The sequence below is a fragment of the Balaenoptera borealis genome, assembly GCF_965194805.1.
Source record: "Balaenoptera borealis genome assembly, chromosome: 8".
NCBI lineage: Eukaryota > Metazoa > Chordata > Mammalia > Artiodactyla > Balaenopteridae > Balaenoptera > Balaenoptera borealis.
The window spans coordinates 122,740,119-122,764,730 of record NC_138865.1 but is presented as its reverse complement, the minus strand read 5'-3'; the positions used below and the strand labels follow the sequence as shown (position 1 = coordinate 122,764,730).

The window sequence follows — 24,612 nt, the reverse complement described above, 5'->3', positions numbered from 1 at the left end:
TGATATAGTGCTTGGTTTAGTTATTAAAGATTCCTTTGGTCAATATTCTGAAATTTGCAGCATACACTCTAGCATATATATTTTTAGAGTTAGCCAGTTATTTGATGTTTTTGGTGCAATTTTAATGGAACTTTTTCAATTTCAATTATTAATTGCTAATCTATAGAAATACATTTGCTTTTCATATACTGACCTTGCTATACTCAGGTATTAGTTTTAGTAACTTCTTCTTGCAGCTTTAAACAACAGAAATATATTGTCTCAGTTCTGGAGGCCAGAAGTTCAAAATCAAGGTATCGACAAGGCTGTGATCCCTTGAAAGGCTCTAATGAAGAACGCTTCTTGTCTCTTCCTAGCTTCTGGTGGTTCCCAGCAATCCTTGGTATTCCTAGGCTTGTAGATGCTTTGGTTTTATTAACTTTTTATTTGATTCTTTAAGATTTTCTGTATAGATAATCATGTCACTCATGAATAGAGACAATTTTATTTATTTCTTTCTAATTGGTATACCTCATTTCTTTTTCTTGACTTGTTACAATGGCTAGAACCTCAAGTATGATATTGAACAAAAATGGTGACAGGAGACATCCTTGCCTTGTTACTGATCTTAGGGGGAAAGGAGCCAGGCTTTCTTTGTTAAGCATGTCATTAGCTGTAGGTTTATCATAGATATCCTTGATCAGATTGAGGAAGTTTGCTTTAATTTCTAGTTTATATAGAATTTATGTATCATAAATGGATGTTGAATTTTGTCAAAGCTTTTTCTGCAACCATTGAGATAATCATATAGTTTTTCCTCCTTGATATATTACATTATATTGATTGATTTTTAAACTTGAACCCACCTGGCATTTTTCATTCCTGGGATAAACCCTACTTTAATCACCATGTTCAGTTTGCTAAAGTTGTGTTGAAAATTTTATTGTTTGTATTCATGAGGAATGTTGGTCTGTAATTTTTTTGCTTGTAATGTCTCTGTTTAGTTTTGGTATCAGAGTAATGCTGGCCTCGTAAAAGAAATTGGGAAATACCTTCTCTTTTTCTACTGTCTAGAGGACTTTGTATAGAATTATTTCCTCCTTAAACGTTTGGTTGACTTCATCAGTGAAACAAATTTGGCCCACGATTTTCTTTGTTGGAAGATTTTTAACTATGAATTTAATTTATTTAATATATACAGTATTACTAAGGTTATCTATTTCCTTTTTTTTTCAGGTTACCTATTTTTGAATGAGCCTCATAGTTTGTGTCAAGGAATTTTTCCATTTCATTTAAGTTACTGAAGTTATTGACATAAAGTTGTTTATAAAATTTCCTTGTTATCCATTTAACGTCAGCAGGATCTACAGTGACATTCCCTCTTTTGTTCCTTATATTGGTTATTTTTATCTATTTTTCGTGATCAGGCTAGCTAGAGGTTTAATAATTTTACTGGTTTGATTTTTAACATGATCATTTTGGCTGTTGTGTTGAAGGTAGACTGAAAGAGGCAAGGGCAGAAGCAGACCAGTTAGAAGGTTACCGCAACAATCCAGTCAAGAAGAACAGGAGTGACTTGGACCAGGAGGTGGCAGTAGGAAAGGTTAGACAAGTGATCATATTCTGAGTGTATTTTGAAGGTGGAGTCAGAAGATATTATAAGGGTTCAGATATGGATCAGAAGTAGGGTAAGAAAAAAAAGTAGGAGATAAAAATGACTGCAAAAGTTTTGGTTTGAGCAACTCTAACAGCAGTTTCCACTGATGGGAGACAGGGAGGAATCTGGGGAGTATCTGGAACTCAAGAGTCAGCACGTGAACTCTGGATGCTCAATGGGCCTCCAAGTACAGACGGTGAATAATTTGTGGGGTATATAAGCCTGGGGTGTAGGAGCAGGCCTGGAGTAAAAATACAAAATTGGAATTCACAACATTGAAAGCCATGGGAAAAGGTGAGAATGTATGCCTGAGGCACACAGTGACCTTCAGAGGTTGGGAGAAGCCAGAAAAAGAGACACAAGGGGTTTCACACAGAAGGGAGTGAAAACTGCGGAAAGGCTGTGGACAGGTCCATAATGCAAGGGCTGAGAATGGGAGGTCCCTGCGGAGCTTGACAAGAGCAGTTCCAGCAAAGCTTTGCACTGTGAAAGATGGACTGCAGACTAGGAAAGGAGAAATCAGAGGCAATGCAGACCTGTGTCTCCTGTTGCTAAGAAGGAAAAAAGAAAAAGAGAGAAGTCGATGGAGGGGGAAGAGAAAAACTTTCTAAAAATAGGAAAAATAACAGCACATTTACATATTGATAGAAATAATCCAGCAGAGAGAGAAAGTTCACAGGGCAAGAAATAGAATACAGAATTTCTGTCATGACATCCTTGGGTAGATGATGAAAACAGGGCAGAGTGTGCAAGCGGGAGGACTGGCCTCTGCTTATCCGTTACACAAGAAAGGGCGAAGCTCAAGGGCACGGACGCAGGGAGGAAGGCGATGTGGAGGGAGGGCCCCTCTGGTGACTCATTTTCTCTGTGAAGGAGAAGCTGTCATCACACGCAGTGTGGAGGGGAGGACAAGCGGGAGGTTCATTTCCTCCTTGATTTGGCTCAGGCTGTGTAGTTCTATCAGTAACTCCGGAGAGGGCCTGATGGGGGAAGTGGGCTCACTATGGGGAAGGGGCAGACTATTCACCCCATAAGGGGTACTGGCTCATGTGACGCTGGCTCCAACACTGCAGAACTCTGGGAAATCTGGAGTCATTCAATTTCACTCCACCCCAGCTCCTCACGTGAAAATGGGATCATTGCAGCACTAACGTGCAGGATGGCTTCAGGGGACGAGGTCAGTCTGACAGAGGTGCCAGAGGCAGTCGTTCTCCATCCAGTCCAGACAGGCCCCTCCTCCCGCCCCTGCACAGCTGCCTGGGGTGGCTCTCGGGGGCGGTCACACAGCCCTGGCTTCGTGCCCTCCCTCAAGGCTGGCTTGCTCACCTGGAGCCAGCTTGATCTCCAGTGCAGTCCGGATGAGGGCCATCAGCGTGGACGTGAAGTGGACGGTCATGTCCTCGTTGGAGATGGGCATGTTCATACGAACCAGGCGCTGGGGACAGGAGGGACAGGTCAGCGCCAGGCCTCCCAGGGTCCCCCCGCCACAGGGCTACACAGTGCTCGAGGGCCCTGGAGGCTGGGCTTGGCCTCCCAGAGGTGTTCCCTGCAGGTGCCCAGGACCAAGAGAGGCTGGCTGGATGGGAGTTTTGCCAGCATTCACACTACCCCTGGACCCCCACCCTCATCTGAGCTGAGGGTTCCCTGGGCTACAGAAAAGTAGAGGTCCACGTACATCTTGTACAATGGGGCCAGGCCATAAGCCTGGATCCCTCTGAAAAAACAGGCATGTCTCAGCCAGAGGGGCACTTGTCCACTGCCCATGATAGAACAAGTGTGTGGCGTAGGCTAAAGAGGGGTCTGGGCTGCAGGACCCCTGAGGCAGCCCACAGACAGGCGCATTGGACGAGGGGTGGGGCAGCCAAGACCACAGGCTCGGAGGTCAGTTCCCAGTGAGGAGACCCGCAGCCCCAGGAAGGCCTCTGCCTCTCACCACCCAGCTAGGGGGCCAGGAACAGATGCTTGATACCCCCAGCCCAAGGCAGCAAGGGAAGCCTTAGAGACCAGCTCCTTCCAGGGGCAAGGACCCAAACAGATGTGACTGCACAGGGCCTCGGGCTCAGCCAGCTGCATGGGGACCCAGGGCCATCCCACAGGAAGACAAGTGCTCAGACCAGACTGGGGGCCCTGCAAGCTTGCTCCCTGTTTCCCCATCAGTTGAACAGCCCCCTTTCCTCTCTTCCATTTTCCAGGACAGAAGAGCTAGAGACAGGTGTGTCCCTGAGGCTCTGAGAACTTATGCGATCTCCAGGAGGAAAAGGGTCTCAGGTGTGTCTGGAACGTCCTGAGCATCGGGGGGCCACCTCGCCTGCCAAGTAGAGCCCTCAGGGCACCGTGAGCCCCCTGTCCTCTCCCATCCAGTATGGGAGCTAGAGGTGGGGGCACAGGGCCCCTCCCTGGGGTCTGCCTGCCCTCTGCCAAGCCTGCACCCTGTGACAGGGCAGCCTCTCTGTCCCGTCTCTGCCCCCAGGCCCGCCCCCAGCATCCTGGCACCAAATCCAGTCTTCAGCCTGATGGAGGGTAGGTGGCTAGAGACACGAGCCCAGACTCCATCCCCTAATGCTGGCAAAGCCCCACTTGGCACCTCCAATCATGGTCCTAGGACCTTGCTGGTCACCTGTGTGACACACACGGCTTCCCAGAGCACGGTGTCCCTGCAGACCAGCACCGATGGCAGTGGGAGAGGCAGAGGGGTTCCACGCCAGGGGAGTCAGGGAGTCAGGGGCCAGCGGGAAGGAGGGGCAAGCAGGTGTTTTCCAAGAGAGGAGAGCTCCGTCCGGGGCACCTTTACCAGAGCCCCTTCTGCCTGCCCAGGCCCCGGAGAGCCAGGAATCTCAGGGAGCAGCAGAGGGGCAAGACCAGGGCAAACAGACAGGAGTCTCTGCCTGGGCCTAGACCCTCTTGGACATGGCACTCTCTGCATCTCCTGGACCCTCCCCAGCTCACCAAGCCCATCCACTCCCACCCACCACGAGGCCTCACCTGGTCTCTTCACTGCCAGAACCTTGGAGTTGGCCAGCACACCTGGGGAAGAACTCCAAAGGCTACCCCGTCACGGCCCTGGCTGCCCACCCTGGCCCCAGGTGTCAGTGTGGACACAGCTCTCCTTCTTGGGGACAAAGCCACAGCCTTTCATGCAGGACCTCCAGGCAGGCTTGACTCGCATGCCGGGCAGGGGACGACCGAGGAAGACACTAGAGGCGTCTGCATATGGCCTGGAGGAGCCACTTAGCTCCCAGAGGCTGTGCTGAGCCAGGGGATAGATGCAAGCCCAGAATCGGAGCACAGAGACAGACAGCGTGGACAGAATCAGAAAGATGGAAGCTCTGGTGGGAAGCCTGCTCAGAGAGGGAGACAGCAGTCAGGCCCCAGGCACACGCTGGCTGAGTCTCGGGAGAACTGAGGGCTGCAGGAGGGCTCTTGAGAGCGTGGAGCGCTGGAGGGATGGAAGGTGCCTACTCACCAAGGGGGTGATGGAGGATGCAGGGGCAGGTGGGAGCAGGCTTGGGGGTGGGGCCATGTGGCCTGCTTGCCCACCCGGGAGGGAGGCCTGGCGGTGTCCTCAGTTTACCCCGCTCCTTGCAGCTCAGCCCGCTGGGCCCTCAGCAGCAGGGTGGGAGGGACATGGGACCACCCAGGCCCCAGAGGCTGTTCTCACCCCGCAGGGCCCTCTAGAGCCCCAGGAATGAAGGCAGGATGCCTCTCTCCAGCACCCTTCCTTCTTAAGGCTCCATGAACCCACGAAGCCCTAGAGACAACACTCCCTCCCCAGCCCGGGAAGTTCTGCACATGCGGAGCTGGGGGTGGGCTCCTCAGGTACACCCTGCAGAGGCCTTGCAGGCCGCTGCTCCCCCAGGGTCAGACTCTCAGGGCTAGACAACTCCACCCACATCAGGGGCTTAGGGGACAGAGGAGCAGAGGGTGGTCCTGAGCTCAGAACAAAAACAGGCTCCGTCAAAAAAGCTGGTCTGTCCCCTCCTTTCTAGGGAAGAGAAGGGAAGGAGAAAGGGCAGATGGTGGGCTCCAGCTCCATCTTCCTGAGCCCCCCCGGGGACTCTCAGAGGGGCAGCCCTGGGGGACAAGGAGCCAGTACAGAGACACCTTGTGGTGTCTGCTTCCCTCTGTTTGGGAAGGAAGCAGAGATGGTCGGGGCAGAGAAAAGAAAGAAACAGTGAGACAGCACAGCAGCAGACAAACAGATGGACAAGCCCCAGAAGAGACACGGGAGCCCGGCCCCAGCACAGACAGCCTGCGGGGTGTGGGCGTGGGGTCTACCTTGTATGCAACTCGAGCAGGGCATTTCTTCCCCAGCCCCAGGGGCGGGGACATGTGTTTCAGCATCTCAAACATATCATTGTAACTGATGCGCCCACTGGAGGCCCGGCCCACAGAACAGAGGCAGAGTGGGGTCCACGGGAGGGGTGCAGCAGGAGGGAAGGGGGAGGAAGCAGACAAGAAAACAGACCCAGTTAACCAGCGTCGGATTAAATGCCAAAAGTCAAAACAGGTAAAATGAGGGATTTCTCTGCTGGGCTCGATCCCCTCCTTGCCCCCAGCCTCACCTCCGCACTCTGGTCCCACGCAGGGAGCAGGCAGGGGGGCATCTGAGCTAATGAACATGGAGGGAATGACAGGCTGCATCGGGGCGGCTTTGGGTTGTCAACTCTGATTTTATACTTTCAGAAGCCACGGATAATGCCAAATTGGAAAAGAGCTGTTTCACCATGCCAGGGCAGCTGGTCAAGTTAAGTGACCAACAAGGCCGGCTGGAGATCCACAGCAGAAACATCAGCTTGCCTTCATGCTCAATTTGCTTCCAAGTTAGCCAAGAGGCTTAGAAAGTGGAGAGAAGTCTACAGCAGGCCAGAAAACTAGAGCGAGAGCCACGCTGCTCGGCAGAGGCCCCGAGGCTCCAGAGACGAAGTCCACGGGGGCAAGGCCAGCTCCAGGCCCAGAGACACCCGAGGCCAGCCCGGGGCAGGGCTGCTGCTGGGTCAGGGCTGGGTGGGAAACGGGAGACTGCTGGCGGGGTGGGGGGGGGCAGCTGGGGTGAGATGTGGCTTGGTGCCACTCTTGTACCCTCCTGACAGCACGCCAGGAAGGGCTGGGACCAACATAAGGGATAAGGCTCCAGACTCAGCGAGGTGTCCAGGGGTTGTTGACTGTGTCTCCTCTGAGGCAGACGGGCCACCAGTCCTGAAGTCTCACCTCCACCCCTGGAATGGCTGCCTACGGGACCTGCTTGGGCTCCCAGAGACACAGGTGGGTTCAGGCCACCGAAGAGAGAAGGGGGACATCCTTCTCGTGGCAGGTGGATCCACCCCAGGGTCTGGCCCTCCTCCCAGGGCTCCTGGGCTCAGCTGAGTGGATCCATCCAGAGGTGAAGCAGGACCTGTCTTTGGGCCCCCACTGCCTCTGCCCTCTCCTCCCCCCAGGAACCAGAAACCCCTGGGTTGTTGGACTCTCCTGACCAGAGGGGCAGCTGCTCCTGGTCTACCTGAGCCCACACCCGCCTCCTCTGGGGCCCTTGGCCTCTGGACTGTCTGACCTTCAGTCCACCTTCAAGAGCCCAGAGGCAAACCCGGGTGAGATGCCTGCTTCCTTGGCACAGGTGGGGCCTGGCCCCCATCCTCATGGCCCGGCCAGAAAGCTTTGTGTGCACTGTCTCATGAGGCTGCCTGTCCCCAGCCAGCTGGAGGGGTCGGGAGTTAGATGGGGAACCAAAGCGTCCAGGAGGTTGGAGCGCGGGCAGGGCAGGAGCAGCGAGAGGTGAGGTGTCATCCTTCCCAGCCAGGCAGGGAGTGTGTGCTGTGTTTGCACGTCGGGCAGGGAAGAGTATGTCACACGGAGGCTCGGAAGTGGCAAACCCTGTAGGCCAACCTACGAGGGCAGTTCTTCCCTAAGCCAACGGGGGGCGCAATACAACGCAACAAACTGTACATATCCTTATAATGAATCCGGCAACTGGAAAGGAAATGTTACAGGTTATGGCAACCGAGGCACCAGGAGCCCGTCCCGCCCGCCCAGGCTTGCGCAGTCCGGAGGCGGGGCCGGGGGAGGCTGGACATGCAGCTCCCGGCTGGGGCCTGGGCCGGAGAGCCCCAGGAGGCGCGGCAACCCGCAGACAGTTTCCAGAGCCCGCTGCAGGCAGGAGACATTCCGTACAGAACAGCGTCGGGCCCTGTGTGTCCACCCTGCACACAGCACGACCGTTGGTCTGTCGACCCCTGGGCCTCGATCACGGCTGTCTGGCCACCCCTCCCCTCACTCCCTGAGTGCCTGAGCCCCCAGGGCCCCCGTGGCCGAGCCTTCTCTGCACACCTGGCTCTCCTGACTATCCCTGCCTCTCTGAGCGCACCGTGTCCTTCCCTGGGGTCTGCGGGTCTGGCTAAGGGTCCCCCTTGTCCCCGGGTGGGCACCCCGGCCAACGCTGACGCTTGCCTTTCCTGCAAGATGGCCCCCTCAGTCTAACCAACTCCAAACTGTGTTGCATTTACTTCTGGGAAAGAGGGAATGAAGAGGAAGCCCCATTCTGGCCTCACGCAAGGTGCTTGCTAACCTTGTGGGCCCGAGGGACCACCACAAGGAGGCTGGAAGCCTGGCGGAGGCACAGCCCCTACAGTCACCCCTGTTCCCACTCGGCTCATCAACTCTCCTCTGCCATCAAACCCCTCAGCCGCCACCAGAGGAAAAGTGTGGGCCTGATCCTGTCACTCTGATTCCAAAACTGTTCTCTCCGTCCATAAAACATAGTCAAAGCCAGCTGCTCAGCCACCCTCCAGCCCCCCTGCGACGCGCCCTCCCCTCTCGCCAGGCAGCCAGCCCCTCCCGCTTCCCTCTGCCCCCACCGCGCCTCTGGAGCGCGCTCCGTCCCCCCTGCTCCTTCGGTTCAGCTCAGCTGCCGCCTCCTCTGGCTCACCAGCCAGATGTAATCTCTGCCTCCTCAGATACACCCGGCCTGCAGCTCCTCTGCCCCACGCCCGGCTGGGCTGAGCAGAGCTAAGAGCACACGCCTGCTTCACTGTGGACCCCAGGCCCGGCACATGGCACAGGCTCAGGGATGTTTACTGGACAGACGGATGACATGAGGATGAGCAGACAGGTCACTCACGGTAGGGGGTCGTGATCCTCCTTTTGAGTCTCTACACTTCGCCACAAAGTGCTGAGGCAACAACAAAAGGGAGGGTGGGGGAAGGCGGCACCAGAAAGCAACAACTCCATGCCTTCCTCTTCCCCCCACAGCATGCATGTGTACACACACATGTGCACGTACACGCCCATGCATACCTGCATTCACACACGTGTACACACACACACACGCAAAGATGCACTGCAGTCACATACACACATGCACACAATCACACGTGCTGCACATGCAAAAACACGTGCATACACACATATGTGCCTGCCTGCACGTAAACACACTCACATGCACTCAGGTGTACACAGACCTGTGCACAGACAGCACACACATGTACATGCTTGTGCACACTCACATAATACACACACATACACACAAAAGCTCAAGAAATTTCACAAAGTTTGTTTTTGTTTCAGCCTCCCCAAGAATGAGGAGACAGCAGATGGTCCCTGGGAAATAAAGATGGTCACGGCCCTGCCTCTGTCACAGAGGCTAGTTGAAGGCTCAAAGCACGCTCTGTCCTGCCCAGTCGTGGGGCACAGACCCAGCCTGCTCAGCGGCCTCAGCCGAGCCTTCTGCTGCCCCAGCCGCTCGTGGGAGAAGCAAGTCTGAGTGTCAGTTGCAGGTCATGTCTGTGCGACTTCCGGACTGGGGGTCTTGTGTTATCTTGCATGGTATCTTGCTCTGGGGCGAGGCTTACATTTTGCTATCTACTCTTCCATAAGCACTTCACCATATTCCTGAATGCCTATGCCTTCCAGAGGCCCCAGTTCTAGAACCCTGGATTTGGGAAACAGCCGTCTCTATGCACAATCACACAGCTGCAGTCTGACCCAAGTCCACTTCTTGTATGTCTTAATTCTGCTCCACCTGGGGCTGACCGGGGAGGAGCTGGGTCTACAGTCCATAAAGATCCCCCTCTCGCAGGCCTGCACTGACTTGCCTTTGCCTGTTAGTCCAAGCCACGCTCTGTACAACACCTCTGTTTTCTCCTCTACCCCCTCTCGCGGGCCTGCGCTGACTTGCCTTTGCCTGTTAGTCCAAGCCACGCTCGGCACACCACCTCTGTTTTCTCCTCCACCCCCTCTCGCGGGCCTGCGCTGACCTGCCTTTGCCTGTTAGGCCAAGCCACGCTCTGTACAACACCTCTGTTTTCTCCTCTACCCCCTCTCGCAGGCCTGCGCTGACCTGCCTTTGCCTGTTAGGCCAAGCCACGCTCTGCACACCACCTCTGTTTTCTCCTCTACCCCCTCTCGCGGGCCTGCGCTGACTTGCCTTTGCCTGTTAGTCCAAGCCACGCCCTGCACACCACCTCTGTTTTCTCCTCCACCCCCTCTCGCGGGCCTGCGCTGACCTGCCTTTGCCTGTTAGTCCAAGCCACGCTCGGCACACCACCTCTGTTTTCTCCTCCACCCCCTCTCGCGGGCCTGCGCTGACTTGCCTTTGCCTGTTAGGCCAAGCCACGCTCTGTACAACACCTCTGTTTTCTCCTCTACCCCCTCTCGCAGGCCTGCGCTGACTTGCCTTTGCCTGTTAGGCCAAGCCACGCTCTGCACACCACCTCTGTTTTCTCCTCTACCCCCTCTCGCGGGCCTGCGCTGACTTGCCTTTGCCTGTTAGGCCAAGCCACGCTCTGCACAACCACCTCTGTTTTCTCCTCTAGAAAAAACTATGCCCAGACGCAGCAGCATCTCCTTAGACCACGGTCAGGACGGCCCTCCTGGAATGAGCCTCAGTCCTGCCTCAGCTGGACTCTCTCCCGCCCTCTGCCTGAAAGGGCCAGGCCTTGGGTGTGGCCAGTCTCCCCTCCGATCTGGCTGGGCCTTCCTGACCAGAGAACCCAGGAATACCCCGAGCCAGTGGACTCCAGCATGTGCTGTGGGCAAATGTGCTGACGCATCAGAAAAATGACAGGACTCTCCAAGACCGTGAAAAATCACATACAGCACAAACCACAAATAACAGCCAGGCTTGTTCTACACTGTGTGAAAACTGGAAATTTTTCACTACACTGGAACACACTCAGAGATGCTCTGGGCCTGGAAGAGCCCCAAGGCCCTGGTGCTGCCCGGACTGGAAAGGGCCTCACATAGCACCTTCCGGACCCTCACTGTGATGGGATGGGGGATCCATGGGGACCGCATAAGAAGTGGGTACGGGAGCCCAGCCAAGCTCCCAGGCTTTCGGGGCCTGGAGGGTCGGAAAGCTCCAGAGCGTTCCCCCCGCTGAACTTGGACTCAGAGTCCCAGCTGCTCTGTGGGCAGCAGGATCCTCCCACGAGGACACTGCCCGTCTCCTGCAGGCCTCTACCACACAAAGGGTGACCAAACACAGAGCTGCGCCGCAGGGACACGGGCAGGCCGGGGAGCCGGAGGGAGAGGAGGCGGCAAGCGGCTGCACCCCAGCCCCATGGTCTTCTCGTCCCCCTGGAGCCCCCGCCCTGGCGCACACTTCACTCCCGGGCTCACTGTGAGTGGCGCGCAGAGCAGGCCTGGGTCTGACCAACGGCCAGATCTCTCGGGCCCTCTGCGTCCTGTGTTTTGCTGCAGAGTACACCCTTAGTAACTCCTCAAGTCACGGATCGAGAGGGTGAATGAATAAATGAGCAAGGGAATGAGTGAGCGATGAAGGAACAGACAAATGGGCAGATGGTGGGCCCGCGCTGCCGTGCTGACCCCGAGGACGAAACGTCACAGGTGCGCAAGACTCTCCGACGAAACACAGTCTCCACCGCCTCCTGACCCCAAGCCACTCCCTACAGGACACCCTTGCTCTGTCTGGAAGCGAATCGCCCCTCACTCACGCAACAGCAGCACAGTAACCCTTTTTTACCAAGACCAAAGGGCCTCAATCACACTAGACCCTTGCTGGCAGCTCATCTGATTTCAATAAAACTTTACCAAGAACCCTCTATTCGCAGCCTGGGCTGGTGACACAGAGGTGCACTTGGCTCTTGACGTCAAGGAGGTGGCAGGGAGGGAGAGCCCTGAGTCCACAGAGGAGAATGTCCTAAGCCCCACATTACTTCTGCCCACAGAGGCCTCAGAGCTTCACAAGCATGGCGAGGCCCTGAGAGAAGGTCCTTCTCTGTTTCCACACGCTCTCCACGACCCCAGATGTGAGAAGACAGTGAGCTCCCGTTCAGTAGGAACCCTGAGTCTCACAACCCCCTGAAAACCTTCCATGACCCCCAGATAACCTCCAAAGGGCTGGACTGAGGGTCTGAGAAGAGCATTTCTCAGCGCAGGGAGCTGTATACAAGAACACCGAGAGTGAGAATGAGCGCACCCCCTGGGAGGGGGCTCAGCAGCACCCCACGGGGAGCAGGATGGAACCCTAACTCCCAAGCAAAACCCAAAGGGGGAACGCTCACTTGAAACATGTCTGCAGCCACCAGCCCGGTGCCGACATCCGTGGGTGGCAGGGACCACCCCCGAGGACCACGCAGCATGGGGGCTCACTCACCACGCAGCCGGGTCGTACTCAGCCCAGACCCGGATGAACTCGTCCAGGTGGTGAGGCCCTAGGATGGAAGAGTCCCGCGTAAGGTACTCAAAATTGTCCATGATCACCGCCACAAAGAGGTTCAACATCTGCAGGACAGGAAGGAAAAGAGGTGACATCCAGAGACCTCAGCCTGCCCCCTCCCCCACCTCTCCACCTGCAGCCAAAGTCTCCGTGTGAGGCGGATAGGGCAGCACACGTCACTGACTCAGGCAGCGCCTGCCCAACCTGCTCCCTCCACAGCCTTGCAGAGGGCTTCCCAGGCCCCCTGTACACTGCCACCACCACCAGCAGCATCCTTCCCCAGTTCTAGGTCCCACAGGCTAACCCCAACCCAGTATTTGTCCTCTGAAGGCTTCTGTTCTCTACTTCTCCCACCCCATTCTCATTCAGGCCCAGCATCTCCTGTCCATGATCTGTCCTGCCGTCTAGGTTAATCTTCTCCACTGTGTGGTCCCCACCCTCTCCCCTTCTCAGGTAAACCTTCAAGGAAAGTAGCAACTTTGGACTTAATAGTTTGGGCTCTAGAGAACTACAGCTCAGGTATTTTGTTTTCTTTTCTTTAATTGAGTTGAAATTCACTTAACATACACTTAAGTCTACAATTCAGTGGCATTTAGTGTACGCACAATACTGTGCAACCACCACTTCCCTAGTTTCAAATTTTTTTCATCACTCCTAAAGAATATCTTGCACTCCTAAGTAATCACTCCTTATTCCTCCATCCTCCCATTCCCTAGAAACCACCAATCTCCTTTCTGTACCTGTAGATTTGTCTATTTTGGATACTTCGAATAAAAAGATCCATACAATGTATGACCTTTTGTGTCTGGCTTCTTTCACTTAGTGTGATGTTTTCAGAGTTCATCCATGTTGCAGCGTTTGTCTGAACTTCCTTCCTGTTTATGGCTGAATAATATTCCTTTGTAGGTATGTACTACAATTTGTTTATCCATTCATCCACTGATGGACATTTGGGTTGTTTCCACCTTTGGCTGTTATGGTTAATGCTGCTATAAATATTCATGGACAAATTTCTGTGTAGACATATAATTTCATTTCTCTTGTGTACATACCTAGGAATGGGATTTCTGGGTCATATGGTAATTTTATGATTAATTTTTTGAGGAACTTCCAAACTGTTTTCCACAGAAGCTATTGTTTTTTACATTTCCATCAGCAATGTACAAAAGTTCCTATTTCTCCATGTCCTCACCAACACCTGGTATCTTCTGTTTAAAAAAAAGAAAAAAATTATTCTAGCCATCCTCGTGAGTGCAAAATGGTATCTCATTGTGGTTTTTATTTGCATTTCCTTAATGACCAAGGATGTTGAATGTCTTTATGTGCTTGTTGGCTGGCCAGTTGAATATCTTCTTTGGAAAAATGACTATTCTGATTCTTTGTCCATTTTTATATGGTTGTTTCTCTTTTTGTTGTTGAGTTGTAGGAGTTCTTTATATATTTTGCATATTAACCCCTTATAAAATATTTTCTCCCATTCCTTCTATTGTATTTTCATATTTTTATAATATCCTTTAATGCACAAAAGTATTAAATTTTGAGTAGTTCAATTTATCTATTTTTTTTCTTTTCTTGCTTGTGATTATGATGTCAAATCTAAGAATCCTTTGCCAAATCTGAGGTCATGAAGATTGGTTCCCTATGTTTTCTTCTAAAAGTTTTACAGTTTTAGTTCTCACACTTAGGTCTTTGATCAATTTTGAGTTAATTTTTTTACATGGAGTGAGGTAAGGGTCCAACTTCATTTTTTTGCATGTGGATAACCAGTTAGCTCCTCCCCATTTGTTAGAGAAACTGTTCTTTCCATGTTGAAAGGTCTTGGCATCCTTGTCAAAAATCAATTGGCCATAGATGTTTGGGTTTACTTCTAGACTCTCAATCCTATTCCATTGCTCTATATATTTATCCTTATGCCAGCACCACATTGTCCCCCACCCCCAGGCTTTATTAAGGTGGAATTGACAAAATTGTAAGATTCTTAAAGTGTACATTGTGGTGATTTGATATACATATACATTGTGAAAGGATTCCCGCCATCTATTAACTAACACATCTATCACCTCACGTTTATCTTTTTGTGATAGAACATTTAAGTTCTACTCTCTTAGCAAATTTCAATTATATAATACAGTCTTAAAAACTATACTCACCATGTTTTACATCAGATACTCAGACTTTGTTTATATAGCTGAAAGTTTGTACCCTTTTATCAACCTCTCCTTATTTCCCCAATCCCCAGGCCCTGGCAACAACTTTTCTGCTCTGTTTCTATGATTTTGACTTCTTAAAAAAAAGATTCCACATATAAGTGATACTATGCACTATTTGTCTTTCTCTGTCTGGCTTATTTCATTTAGCATAATGCCCTCAAGGTCCATCCATGTTGTCACAAACTGCAGGATTTCCTTCTCATGGCTGAATACTATTCAATTGTGTGTGTGTGTGTGTGTGTGTGTGTGTGTGTGTGTGTGTGTATCACATCCTCTATATTCATTCGTCTGTTGATGGACACTTAGGTTGTTTCCTATGTTTGCTATTGTGAATAATGCTGCAATGAATATGGGAGTGTAGATATTGCTTCAATACCCTGTTTTCATTTCTTTTGGATATATACTCAGAAGTGGAATTGCTGGATGAATGGAATCAATAGAACAATGTCATGCCTCGACTCACCCTTGACATGTCCAGGGAGTGTTGGTCCTGTGGATGGTGTGGCATCATGAATGTGGCTTTCTATGGAACATTATTTCTGCAGCCAGAGCACAGTGAAGCCAACCTGGTGGGCTCAACCTTGCGCCCATGGATTGGCTGGCTCTTGCAGCACCAGATGTCTTTGAACTTCATAGAGACCAATGTCCCCACTACCTACAAGATGGGTGACTCTCCAGAAAGCCTTCCTTCCCCACTGCCCACAGTGGGTCTTCTGAGGTATCAGGGAATGACCCCAACATGCAAATCCTCTCCTTGGTTTCTGGCAACTAGTGAAACACTAGTTTCATAGATTTTTCTGTATTTTTCTATCAATATGCAAGCTCATATGTCTCAAATGCACACCTTTCCCAACTACCCCAACCTTCTACTGTACCTTCCAAAACTCACAGTTCACCATCAACAGAAATTCTTTTATCCTCACCTTACCTGAATGTTCTTCATTTCCCATTGCTCTAGGTGAAACACTGATATCCCCCTCCATCCTCTTAAGAAAAAAGCGTGCCGTTTAAGGCTCATGGTCTACCAACCTCCCCCTGCTTCCTGGGAAATGTGCACCTGACTTGCTGTATTTGTCCCCACATCTACTCTTAACTCTTGTTGCTGCTAATATCCACAGAGATGGGTCAACTATTGCCTGGCCTCTCTGATCCTTGACCTCCCCCCAGCCTCCCGCCATCATCTCAGCCCCTTACTCGTATGGCTGTGCAAAACAACTCATTACCAGTGACTACCAATGAACATTACCGTTACCACCTCCAAAGTCTTAACCACAGGTGTCTCGCTCTCTGCCCACATTTCCTATGCTTCTGGCTCACTACATCTAATACTTGTGTCCCATGGGGGCCTCTGATCCAGTGGCCCCGCCCCTCCCCTCCCTCCTGTCCCCAGGCCTGATCCCACATCCAGCACTAAAATGATACTTTTACACACATCGTTTTCTCCCTCCTTACCCTTGTCTGGTAAATCCCAAATCTGAATAATGCACTTTGCTACCCATGGTGCCAAGTAGAGAATATGGCCCGAGAAAAGCACAAACTGTGCTGGCTGGTCCTGCGTGAAAGTTATGACTGTAAATCTGAAGTGTCTGCTCAGCACTGCCCACTGTGGAAAGGAGCTGTCCACTCTTGCTATGCTCTTTGCTTCTTATTATCTCTTGAACCTGCTGCAGTAAGGCTTTGATCCTAACACTCCAAAGAAATTGTTCCTGTGAAGGGCGCCCATGGCTTCTACCTTTCCACACCCCATGAACAATTCTCAGTCATCATTTTACTTTACCTCCCAACAATATTTCACGTGGTTGATGATTCCCTCCCACTAGGGACACTGTCTTCCCTTGGTTTTTAGGGGACTGCCCTCTCCTGGCTCTCACCTGCCTCACTGCTCCTTACCAACTTCTGGATCCCATGCTCCCTTCTGTCTCCTAAATGCCCCCAGGGCTGAGTCTTCAGCACTCACACTCTCCATAGGTCAGTGCTCCTCGAATTTAGCACACACAGAATCACCCGGGGAGCTTGTTAAAACTGATTCCTGGGTCCCTCTCCCAGAGATCCTGATACAGCAAGTCTTGGAAGGGACCCAGGAATCTGCATTTCTAACCAGTGCTCAGGCGATGTTTAAGCCGTGGGTCTCTGAACCACACAGGGACCTAGAGGGTATCATCAAGCCTGATGGATACACCAAATACTAATGACAACGAATTCACATCTCCAGCCCAGAGGCCCCCCACGTGTCTCTACCCCCTCCCTCCTTATCCTCATGCCCACGGCTCCCCAACCTTTCCACCTCGGGGGAAGAACCACTCACTCCATCACCCCAGCAAACCCCAGAAGGCAGCGTTTTTCCCTCTTTTGCTCTCATGCTCATGTTCAATCATCAATTGTGTCAGCTCTACCTTTACAATGCAGCCCAAGTCCACACAACTTCTTTCACACCCACCTTCTCCAACTGTCACTTCCGATTACCTCCTGCTCACTTACAGCCCCTCCTGACCAGAAGCCAGAAGCCAGAGTGAGGTTTTAATGTCAAGCAGATGACGTCACTGCTCACAGTGTCCCAGAGCCTTCTGCTGACTTGTAATAACATCCGCACCCTGGGACCTGGCCCGCTGACACCTCCAACCTGACCCCACAAGCTTCCGTAGCTCATGGGCCACAGGCAGGCTGGCTGGAATTCTGCTGCTTCGTATCTTATCACCACGGTGCAAGTCCTTCTAGAAGCTGAGAACTGAGGGACAAATGCCCTACAGAAACTGAAAACCCCTTCCACAGAAGTAAAGGCAGGCCCACAGGAGCTCATTACCCAGGGGGTCCTTTCAGGATTAATGAGGTCCTCATCTCTGGGGAAACGAGGACCATCAACATGGAATCAGCTTTCATGTGACACGGATCAAAATCAGGGACCAGCAAGAGACTAGGGGGACCCAAGGTGGTCTGAGACAGGCAGATGCAGGCGATGGGATGGGCACAATGCCCAGGGCTCACCAGAAAGGAGCAGAGGAAGATGAAGGAGACAAAGTAGAAGTAGGCGAAGTCGCTCCCACACTCAGTGGCATTGGCGAGCTCGTCGCAGGCCCGGCTGCTGAGGCAGGACAGCATGATCTCGTGCCAGGCCTCCCCAGTGGCGCTCCTGAGAAGAGGGCAGAGCGTGAGGCCCAGGAAGGACGGCCCAGGACCGGCCCTGGGAGGGAGCCTGGGAGTTCAGGAGAGCTGGGTTCCTTCCCACAGGGATCCTGCACATGTGTGAGGTCTGGGTATCAGATGTTGCTTCTTAAAAAGAAACCTCTGGCATTAGCTTTTCAAGCTGATCATAATTGGGAAAGCCCTAGTTACGGGAAAGAATCCACCGCACCAGAAGTCAGCACCATGGCGAGCTCCCCTCTGTGGGCTCTGATCTCCCCAGAACGCCACCCAGTCTTCCTGGATTCAGGACACAGCGACTCCATCCTTCCCACTGCTCAGGCCAAATACGCGGGAGTCACCCTCGCCACCTCGCCCACCACGTCTTGATCATCAGCTCATCGGCCTTCAAACCAGCCAGACACGTACTAGCCCCACCTCCCTGGGCTGCTGCAACAGCTTCTTAATTGGTGCTCGCTCCCCACCAGCAGCCCAGGGATAAGATCAATGACCCCTCAATGACCCCTCACTCCCTGCAAAAGTTACAGTCCACAAGACTGCCCACAGCCTGCCCTTTCCCTGGCCTCACCCCCTGCCATGGTCCCCACTCACTCCCTACCAGCCACCCCAGCTTCTACTGCTTCTCGAACACATCAAGAACACCCCCGCCCTGAGCAGCTGCTACAGAGGCCCCTCCTGTGTGGACTTTTGCTTCTGCGCGTGAGGCCAGCACCAGGGGCCAGATGTGCACCAGACCTGCAGGTGGGCCAGAGGCCTGGGTCCCCCCTGTGCCCCTATGTGGTCAGCCCTGGGCAGAAGCTGGGCCCACTCCCTACTGACAACGGCTGGTTCAGCCCGTGCCAGGCCTGAATGATGAGGGTGCCCACCTGTGACACCAAGATGAGGAAGGAAGAGAGATCTCTGAGATCAAAGGCTTAAAACCAAGGCTCACTTCATATCTTTTGTGGCACAAGGCAGGCTATTAATCAACAAAGAAATAAAGTTAATGCAATAGCTAAAGTCCAGAGAAACGACACTATCTGGGGAAAGTGTAAGCCTAAGGATGCTTGTTCATCTGCTGCAAAGAACAAGTCAAAAACTCTCTCCAGGCAGCTCAGTGAAGCAGGCCTGATCTGAGCTCACCCTCCATATAAAGAAGAACTCCCACGGTGCCCAAAACGCATCTGCATTGGGCCAGATGTGCTGCGGGTCCCCAAGGGTGGGCCTGGCAGCAGCCCGCCCGATGCATTTACGTAAGTGAACACAGATGGTGAAACCTCAGGAAAGGGCCCAAGGCAGGGTGTGCTGTCAGGACCCCTCCACCATAAATCACTACAAAGAGCTCTTTTCTCCCCTCCTAGGGTCATGGTGAAGGAGGGAGACACATTCAACTCTCTGGCCTCCGCCCACAAGTGCATTCTCAAGCCACGGGGGTGGACAGCCCCAGTCCACGGGTGTCCACGCCTGACAGCAATGGCTGGGGAGCCGTCCCACACACATCTTCGCAGGAAGGCCTCTGAGCTAACACAAGCCTGTGCTCCTCCAGGCACCCCCCGGTGCTCCCCTTGGCTGCACCCCCGAGCCTCAGGAACTGCAGCTCCCATCAGCACGGCACTTCTGGCCGGTTGGGTTCCCTGGGCCACTGAGTGGGTACACGCTGCTGACAGCAGCTCTCCACTGCCCTGCTTCTCCTGACAGCACAGACCCCCGGAATCACTAAGGTGAGCAGACGGGAAGCTTGGGGCTGGCACACCAAGAAAAGCCCTTTGGACACCTTCTGTCCTCCCAGACCTCTCGGGCTGCAGCCCCACTGGAGGCCCTGCGGCTGCCGCCGGGGAGCAGAGACAGGTGGAGGAGGCGGGCCCGGCCTGGCGCTCGCAGGCTGACCTCCTCATGGCCTTCCCTTCAGGCTGTCTTGAGGCCCAGGAGCCCTTAGGGAAGAACAAGCAGAAAAAGAGGAGAAACTGGAAAGGTCCACTGCGGAGAAGCCAGTGTGACCAGGGTTGCGGGGCGGTCCCACCCTGAGTGAAGAAGCCACTGAGCCTGGACCCACCTCCCCACAGCGCACCTGAACAGCAGCATCAAGGCTTGTAGAAACGTCCGGAAGTTGTTGTGCCGGTTGATGCTGGTGTCGTCGTCCAGGGCGATGTTTCCAAACACCTGAAGTGGAGAAGAAGGCTGCAGACCACTGCTGCTGGGTCTTCAGGAGCTGCAGCCGGGCAGGAGATGGTGTGTGTGCACGTGTGCGCCCACACGGGACAGGACGCTGCCCTTAGCCAGAGAACCCTGACAGAAGCCGCCGCCACCACTGCTGCCGGGGCTGGTGGCTTCCAGCTTCAGCAGCGTCTGTGCATTTCCAGGGTAGAGAAAACCTCTGGAGAGGCAAATGTATCCCTGTCCCACGGCCCAGCGTGCGCTGGCTCCGGCTCTGAGCCTGTCCAGGGATCTGCCAGCGTGACTAGTAAAAGGGGGACCCAGAGCTAAGTTTTGGTGGGCTCTGCCAGACAGAAGAAGGGAAGCGTTTTAAAATTCACTCTGTCGTCAATGACTCCAAACCAGTAATTATACTGATGTTCCGATACGTCACTTGAACGTTTCTCTTTACACTTCTGTGCAAACATCACAATGGGCTTTCTATCCATTTTAATTTCTTTCTTTCAAGGTTAGAAATGCAAATGAGTCCCTAACTCTAAGTAGCTTAAAATCTGGAATCCAGATGAAAATTTATGAATCATCATATATACATCAAAAATAAAGATCAGTGACATATGTCTTTGTATGCCCACAGACCAAAGCAAGAAAAAAATATATATTTGTTTTAAGCAGCATCAGATCTCAGCAAATTTTAAGCAAGACAACTTTTCAACCCCTGAAAATAGAGTTTAAAAATCAGTTTTCAGCTAACCTTTAGACACTGTCTCCTTCCACTACAAATTAACATTTGAGTCCATCTCCCATCCCTACTATTGGAAAGTGGCCAGATGCCAAAGGTATCAACTGGGACGCTGCTTTGTGTATTTTAAACATTTTCCCAAATAGCTGACAGAGCGTTCTTTGACAAAATAAAGATAAATTATGCCAGCTAACTTTGACCAGGACAGTGACCTGGTATGATCCTGCTGACTTTTTCCTTCAACAGTATATAATCTCCTGTACAGGATCGGGACGCTTGTCCTTCAGAAGTGCTTCTGGGCCAAAAGAGTGACCAGCTGCTGCGCCGCAGGCCGCTCGGCGTCTTGCAGATGTGCTCAAACACTCCACCACCGTGGGGGCCCAGCACCCAAGCAATCGTGCCCACCGGCGCCCTAGCACAGCCCAGCAGGATTCCACTAGAGAGCAGGGCCGGGCATCTGCCCACAACGGGTGGCACTGCCTGGCTTCAGCCACAGAAGAGTCTTTCTGAGGATTAAGTTCATAAAGCGCTTAGAACGGCACCTGGCTCATAGAAACGTTGCCAAGTGCGAACCTGCATCGTTACCGTGCGACGGCCCCGTGCACACCCACCTGCATGCCGATGATGGCGTAGATGAAGAACAGCATGGCGATGAGCAGGCACACGTAGGGCAGGGCCTGCAGAGACACAGGGGGGACGGGTCAGCTCCGGCAGAGCCGCCTGCCCCCTTGCCTGAGCCTCGTCTGGAGAGCGGATGGTGGCCGGGTCTCTGGGGCCACACTGGCCTCAGCTGACTGCAGACCCACCCCACTGACCACCAAGCTACTGTCAACTTCTTCATCTACAAATCAAGTCATAAAAGCCACGTCAGCCCTTTGTGAGCATAAACAAGATACTCTCCGTAAAACTGAAAGTGTCCTTACAAACCATCACGGGACAACGGGGACCACGGGAGGTGTGGGCACCCGCCCCGGCCTTCCCGAGGAGGGCACTCGGGCGGTGGCGGCAGAAGCCCCCCAGCCTGCACGACAAGGGAGGGGTCAGGCCGCGCCTGGCCATGCCCAGCCTCACCTTGAAGGACTGGACGAAGGTCCAGAGCAGGATGCGGATGGTGTAGCCTTGGCGGAGCAGCTTGATGAGTCGGGCAGCACGGAAGAGGCGGAGGAAGCTGAGGTTGATGAAGTTGTTCTGCAGGGAAGAGAGGTTGTGCTCTGACTTTCAGAGACCAGCCTCCCACGGGCGCAGGGCGGCCACTCCCCACCCCACCTCCCCAGGTCACTGTGCCCCAAAGAAAAGCGGGTGAAGAGAGAGAACGGAACAAAAGTCACCGCTTCACAGTCTAAGCAGCAATCAGCCACCAGGAAACCTTCCAAAAGTGAAGCTTGTCTTTGCAAACCGCTTCTCATGCAGCAAATCAGAGAAACGTCCTCCACAGGGAGGGACAGAGAAAAGTCCCATGAAGCAGCCCCCGCTGCCAGGTGGAAGGGCAGGTTGCCTGAGGCCAGGCCTCCAACACCGACGGCCTCTCACAGGGCAAGGCCGAGCCGCCCAGGGGCAGGGCTACCACACAGCCAGCAAGGCCCCGGCCTGCCTGGGGCCCAGCCGAGAGGCAGACCCTTCCTCCGGGCCTGGGCAGGTGCCCGCACACAGGTCACCGCAGGAGGCGCAGGTGGCGTCGGCCCTGCTGCTCACGCCAGGGAAGCCACCTCTGCAACCCACTACCCGGTGTCTACCCCAGAGAACCCAAGCCATCTCGCACGGCTCCCTCATCCAAAGGGTCGAAATCAGGCACAAACTAACCCAACCGTCTCTGGACTGCGCGGATGACCTGGGAGCGAGGCTTCCACCCTGGCCCAGGGGCGCCTGAATTCCTGGCATCCCTTTCGGGGGCACGGCCCTGCTCGGCGTCCGTGAGTAGGTAGGGGTGCTCGCGGGCCTGGGCGGCTTCCTGCCCGTCTGCTTGGAGACCAGGTGCCCACACGCAGCCTGAGGGCAGGTTCCCCACACTTGGCTGCTTTAAAATATGCAAGCAGCTCAGGCTAGACACATTGTGTTGCCAGATGCAGTGGTCAAATACAGAGAAAAGAGAGCACAGGTGCAGCGGCAGAGCTCACGCAGGAGGCGGCAGGGCCTGGGCAGAGCCGCGTCCTCCCTCCAGGGCTGCCCATCTGGCCTTGGCTGGGACGAGGCGTTGGTGGAGAGACGGGCCTCACTCCGCCCCTCCACTGCCTGTCTCAGGGGCTGGCTTCTTTGCTTCCCACCAGGGACTCTGGACTCTCTCTGCTGGCGAGGGACTTACAGCTACCCTGGGGGACGGCTCCCAGGTTTTGGACAGTGCCACAGGGAGAGGGGGCAGTTGGCAGGCACGAGGAGGGGCGACTGTGGTCCAGATCAGCAAGAAGGCAGAAGTGGACCTCGGGGTGTGACCCTGGAGGGTGTACTCGTTTCCCTGCAGCTCCCTCACCGGCTCGTGCTGGGGCAAGAGAACCTCAGGGGTAGACAGGACGGATGAGACATACCCACATTCTCTACCTGAGCCCCGCGGGCCCTGAGGACTCTCAGGTGAGCCAGTCGCCTCAGGAGGACGGGCACAGGGATGGAAGGGGGGACTGCCTACAGTGCCAGGGGACCCTTTGTACAAGACAGTAAAGCACAGCAAGGGAGGAGCTGCCACCTCAGGGGTGTCTGCTTTCAAACCACCTGCGCAGGTGGGTCTGGAGGGGCCAAGACCAAAGCAATTTGCTCAGACCGTTGGGACAGACAAGATTTCCTGAAAATACTGGGGGGAAATATAAGCTTCTGGGTAAGAAGGAAGAGACGGATGCCACAGCGGGCAGCGGAAGGCGCTGTTCGTTCCAGTTACTGGATGCGTGAACGCAGCCCCTTCTTACTTTGTTGAGAACCAGGTCCCACCCCACCTCCCCAGCTTCTCTCTCGGGGCTCCACGGGCACGTAGGAGAGGGTGCAGGTGCCAACAGACGGACAGCCCTAGAGAGCCGTGAGGGCAGAGGTGACGGCGGCCACAGATGCCGCAAGCACAGGGTGACAGGCTGAGTGCACCACGGCTGCAGCCGGGCGCGAGCCGCCACACACCACCATGCAGACTGCATGCGGGACGGCAGGGGCAGCAAGCACACAGCGGCCTCCCCCTGGCTGAGCACCGTCACCCCTGGCCTCAGCCAACCCCCTGGAGGCGGATGCAACCTGCCCCGACCCCCCAGAGTCCATGGTTTCTGCTGCATCCACGAGCAACCCCACCTACTTCCAAGCCAGGCCCCTCCTTATGGCCCCTGCCTCTGAGCCAGGAAAGGTCAGCTTCACAGCCCTCAACACGGAGCTGATTTACGCTGAGGGGACACTGGTCCCCAGCTCCACTGAGCGCCAGCTTCCACCGCCACACGATGGAGGCGTTAGGACATCATGCCCGGGGGCGAGGAACCCCTGAGAAAAGGAACTTACGGTGCACTGAGCACTGAAACGCCACCACAGAGGCAAACGGAGCCCAGGCCGAGGCCCACGTCTCCTGCATCCAAGCACATCACTGCCTCTGGTCAGAGTCACAGCACAATGAGGCGCCCCCCCCCTCACACTGTGCACGTGTCGGGGGACCACACACGTGCCAGGGATGAGGTGCAGCAGAGCGTGGAACGAGCTGCTCTCCTACTCAGCTTCGTTCTCAAGGGGACCGACGACGGGGGAGAGACAGAGAGAAAGGAGAGAAAGCCTGTGGAGAAAGCCCACACACGCACAGTATCCTGGCCGCTGACACGAAGGCAGAGGAGGGCACAGAGCGGGTGGACGGGAAGGGCTGAGCAGGGGCCTGGTGCCATGAGCAGAGCCTGTGCGAAAGATGTGGCCTGGTATTTCTGCAGCATCGAACAGCCTTTTCTCAAAACTCAAGCTTTTCTGCTCCGATTGTGAAACGCTTTATCACAAGCATTCACTTTCTGTAGCAGAAATCTCGGAATCTGCTACTTTGCATGAACTTGCAGTCACGGCCTCAGCTCACTCCGCTCCCCGCATCTTCTCTGCCCCCTCACCCGGAAGGAGGCTCCGTCCACACCACCTGCACGGGTTCCACACAAGC

At 54.0% G+C, this 24,612-nt stretch overlaps 1 protein-coding gene across 5 annotated transcripts in view; it reads right to left on the bottom strand.

Moving 5' to 3' along the window:
* Window positions 1-24,612, bottom strand: part of CACNA1B (calcium voltage-gated channel subunit alpha1 B) — a 185,852-nt gene that overhangs the window by 11,405 nt on the left and 149,835 nt on the right. For all 5 annotated transcript variants that reach the window (XM_082403125.1, XM_082403129.1, XM_082403127.1 and 2 more), the window contains exons 32-38: window positions 21,597-21,713; window positions 21,137-21,202; window positions 19,701-19,792; window positions 17,498-17,642; window positions 12,243-12,370; window positions 5,912-6,008; window positions 2,963-3,071 (exon numbers count right to left, since the gene is read on the bottom strand). In XM_082403125.1, the coding sequence (XP_082259251.1) occupies window positions 2,963-3,071; window positions 5,912-6,008; window positions 12,243-12,370; window positions 17,498-17,642; window positions 19,701-19,792; window positions 21,137-21,202; window positions 21,597-21,713 (754 nt within the window). The remainder of the gene's footprint in view (window positions 1-2,962; window positions 3,072-5,911; window positions 6,009-12,242; window positions 12,371-17,497; window positions 17,643-19,700; window positions 19,793-21,136; window positions 21,203-21,596; window positions 21,714-24,612) is intronic.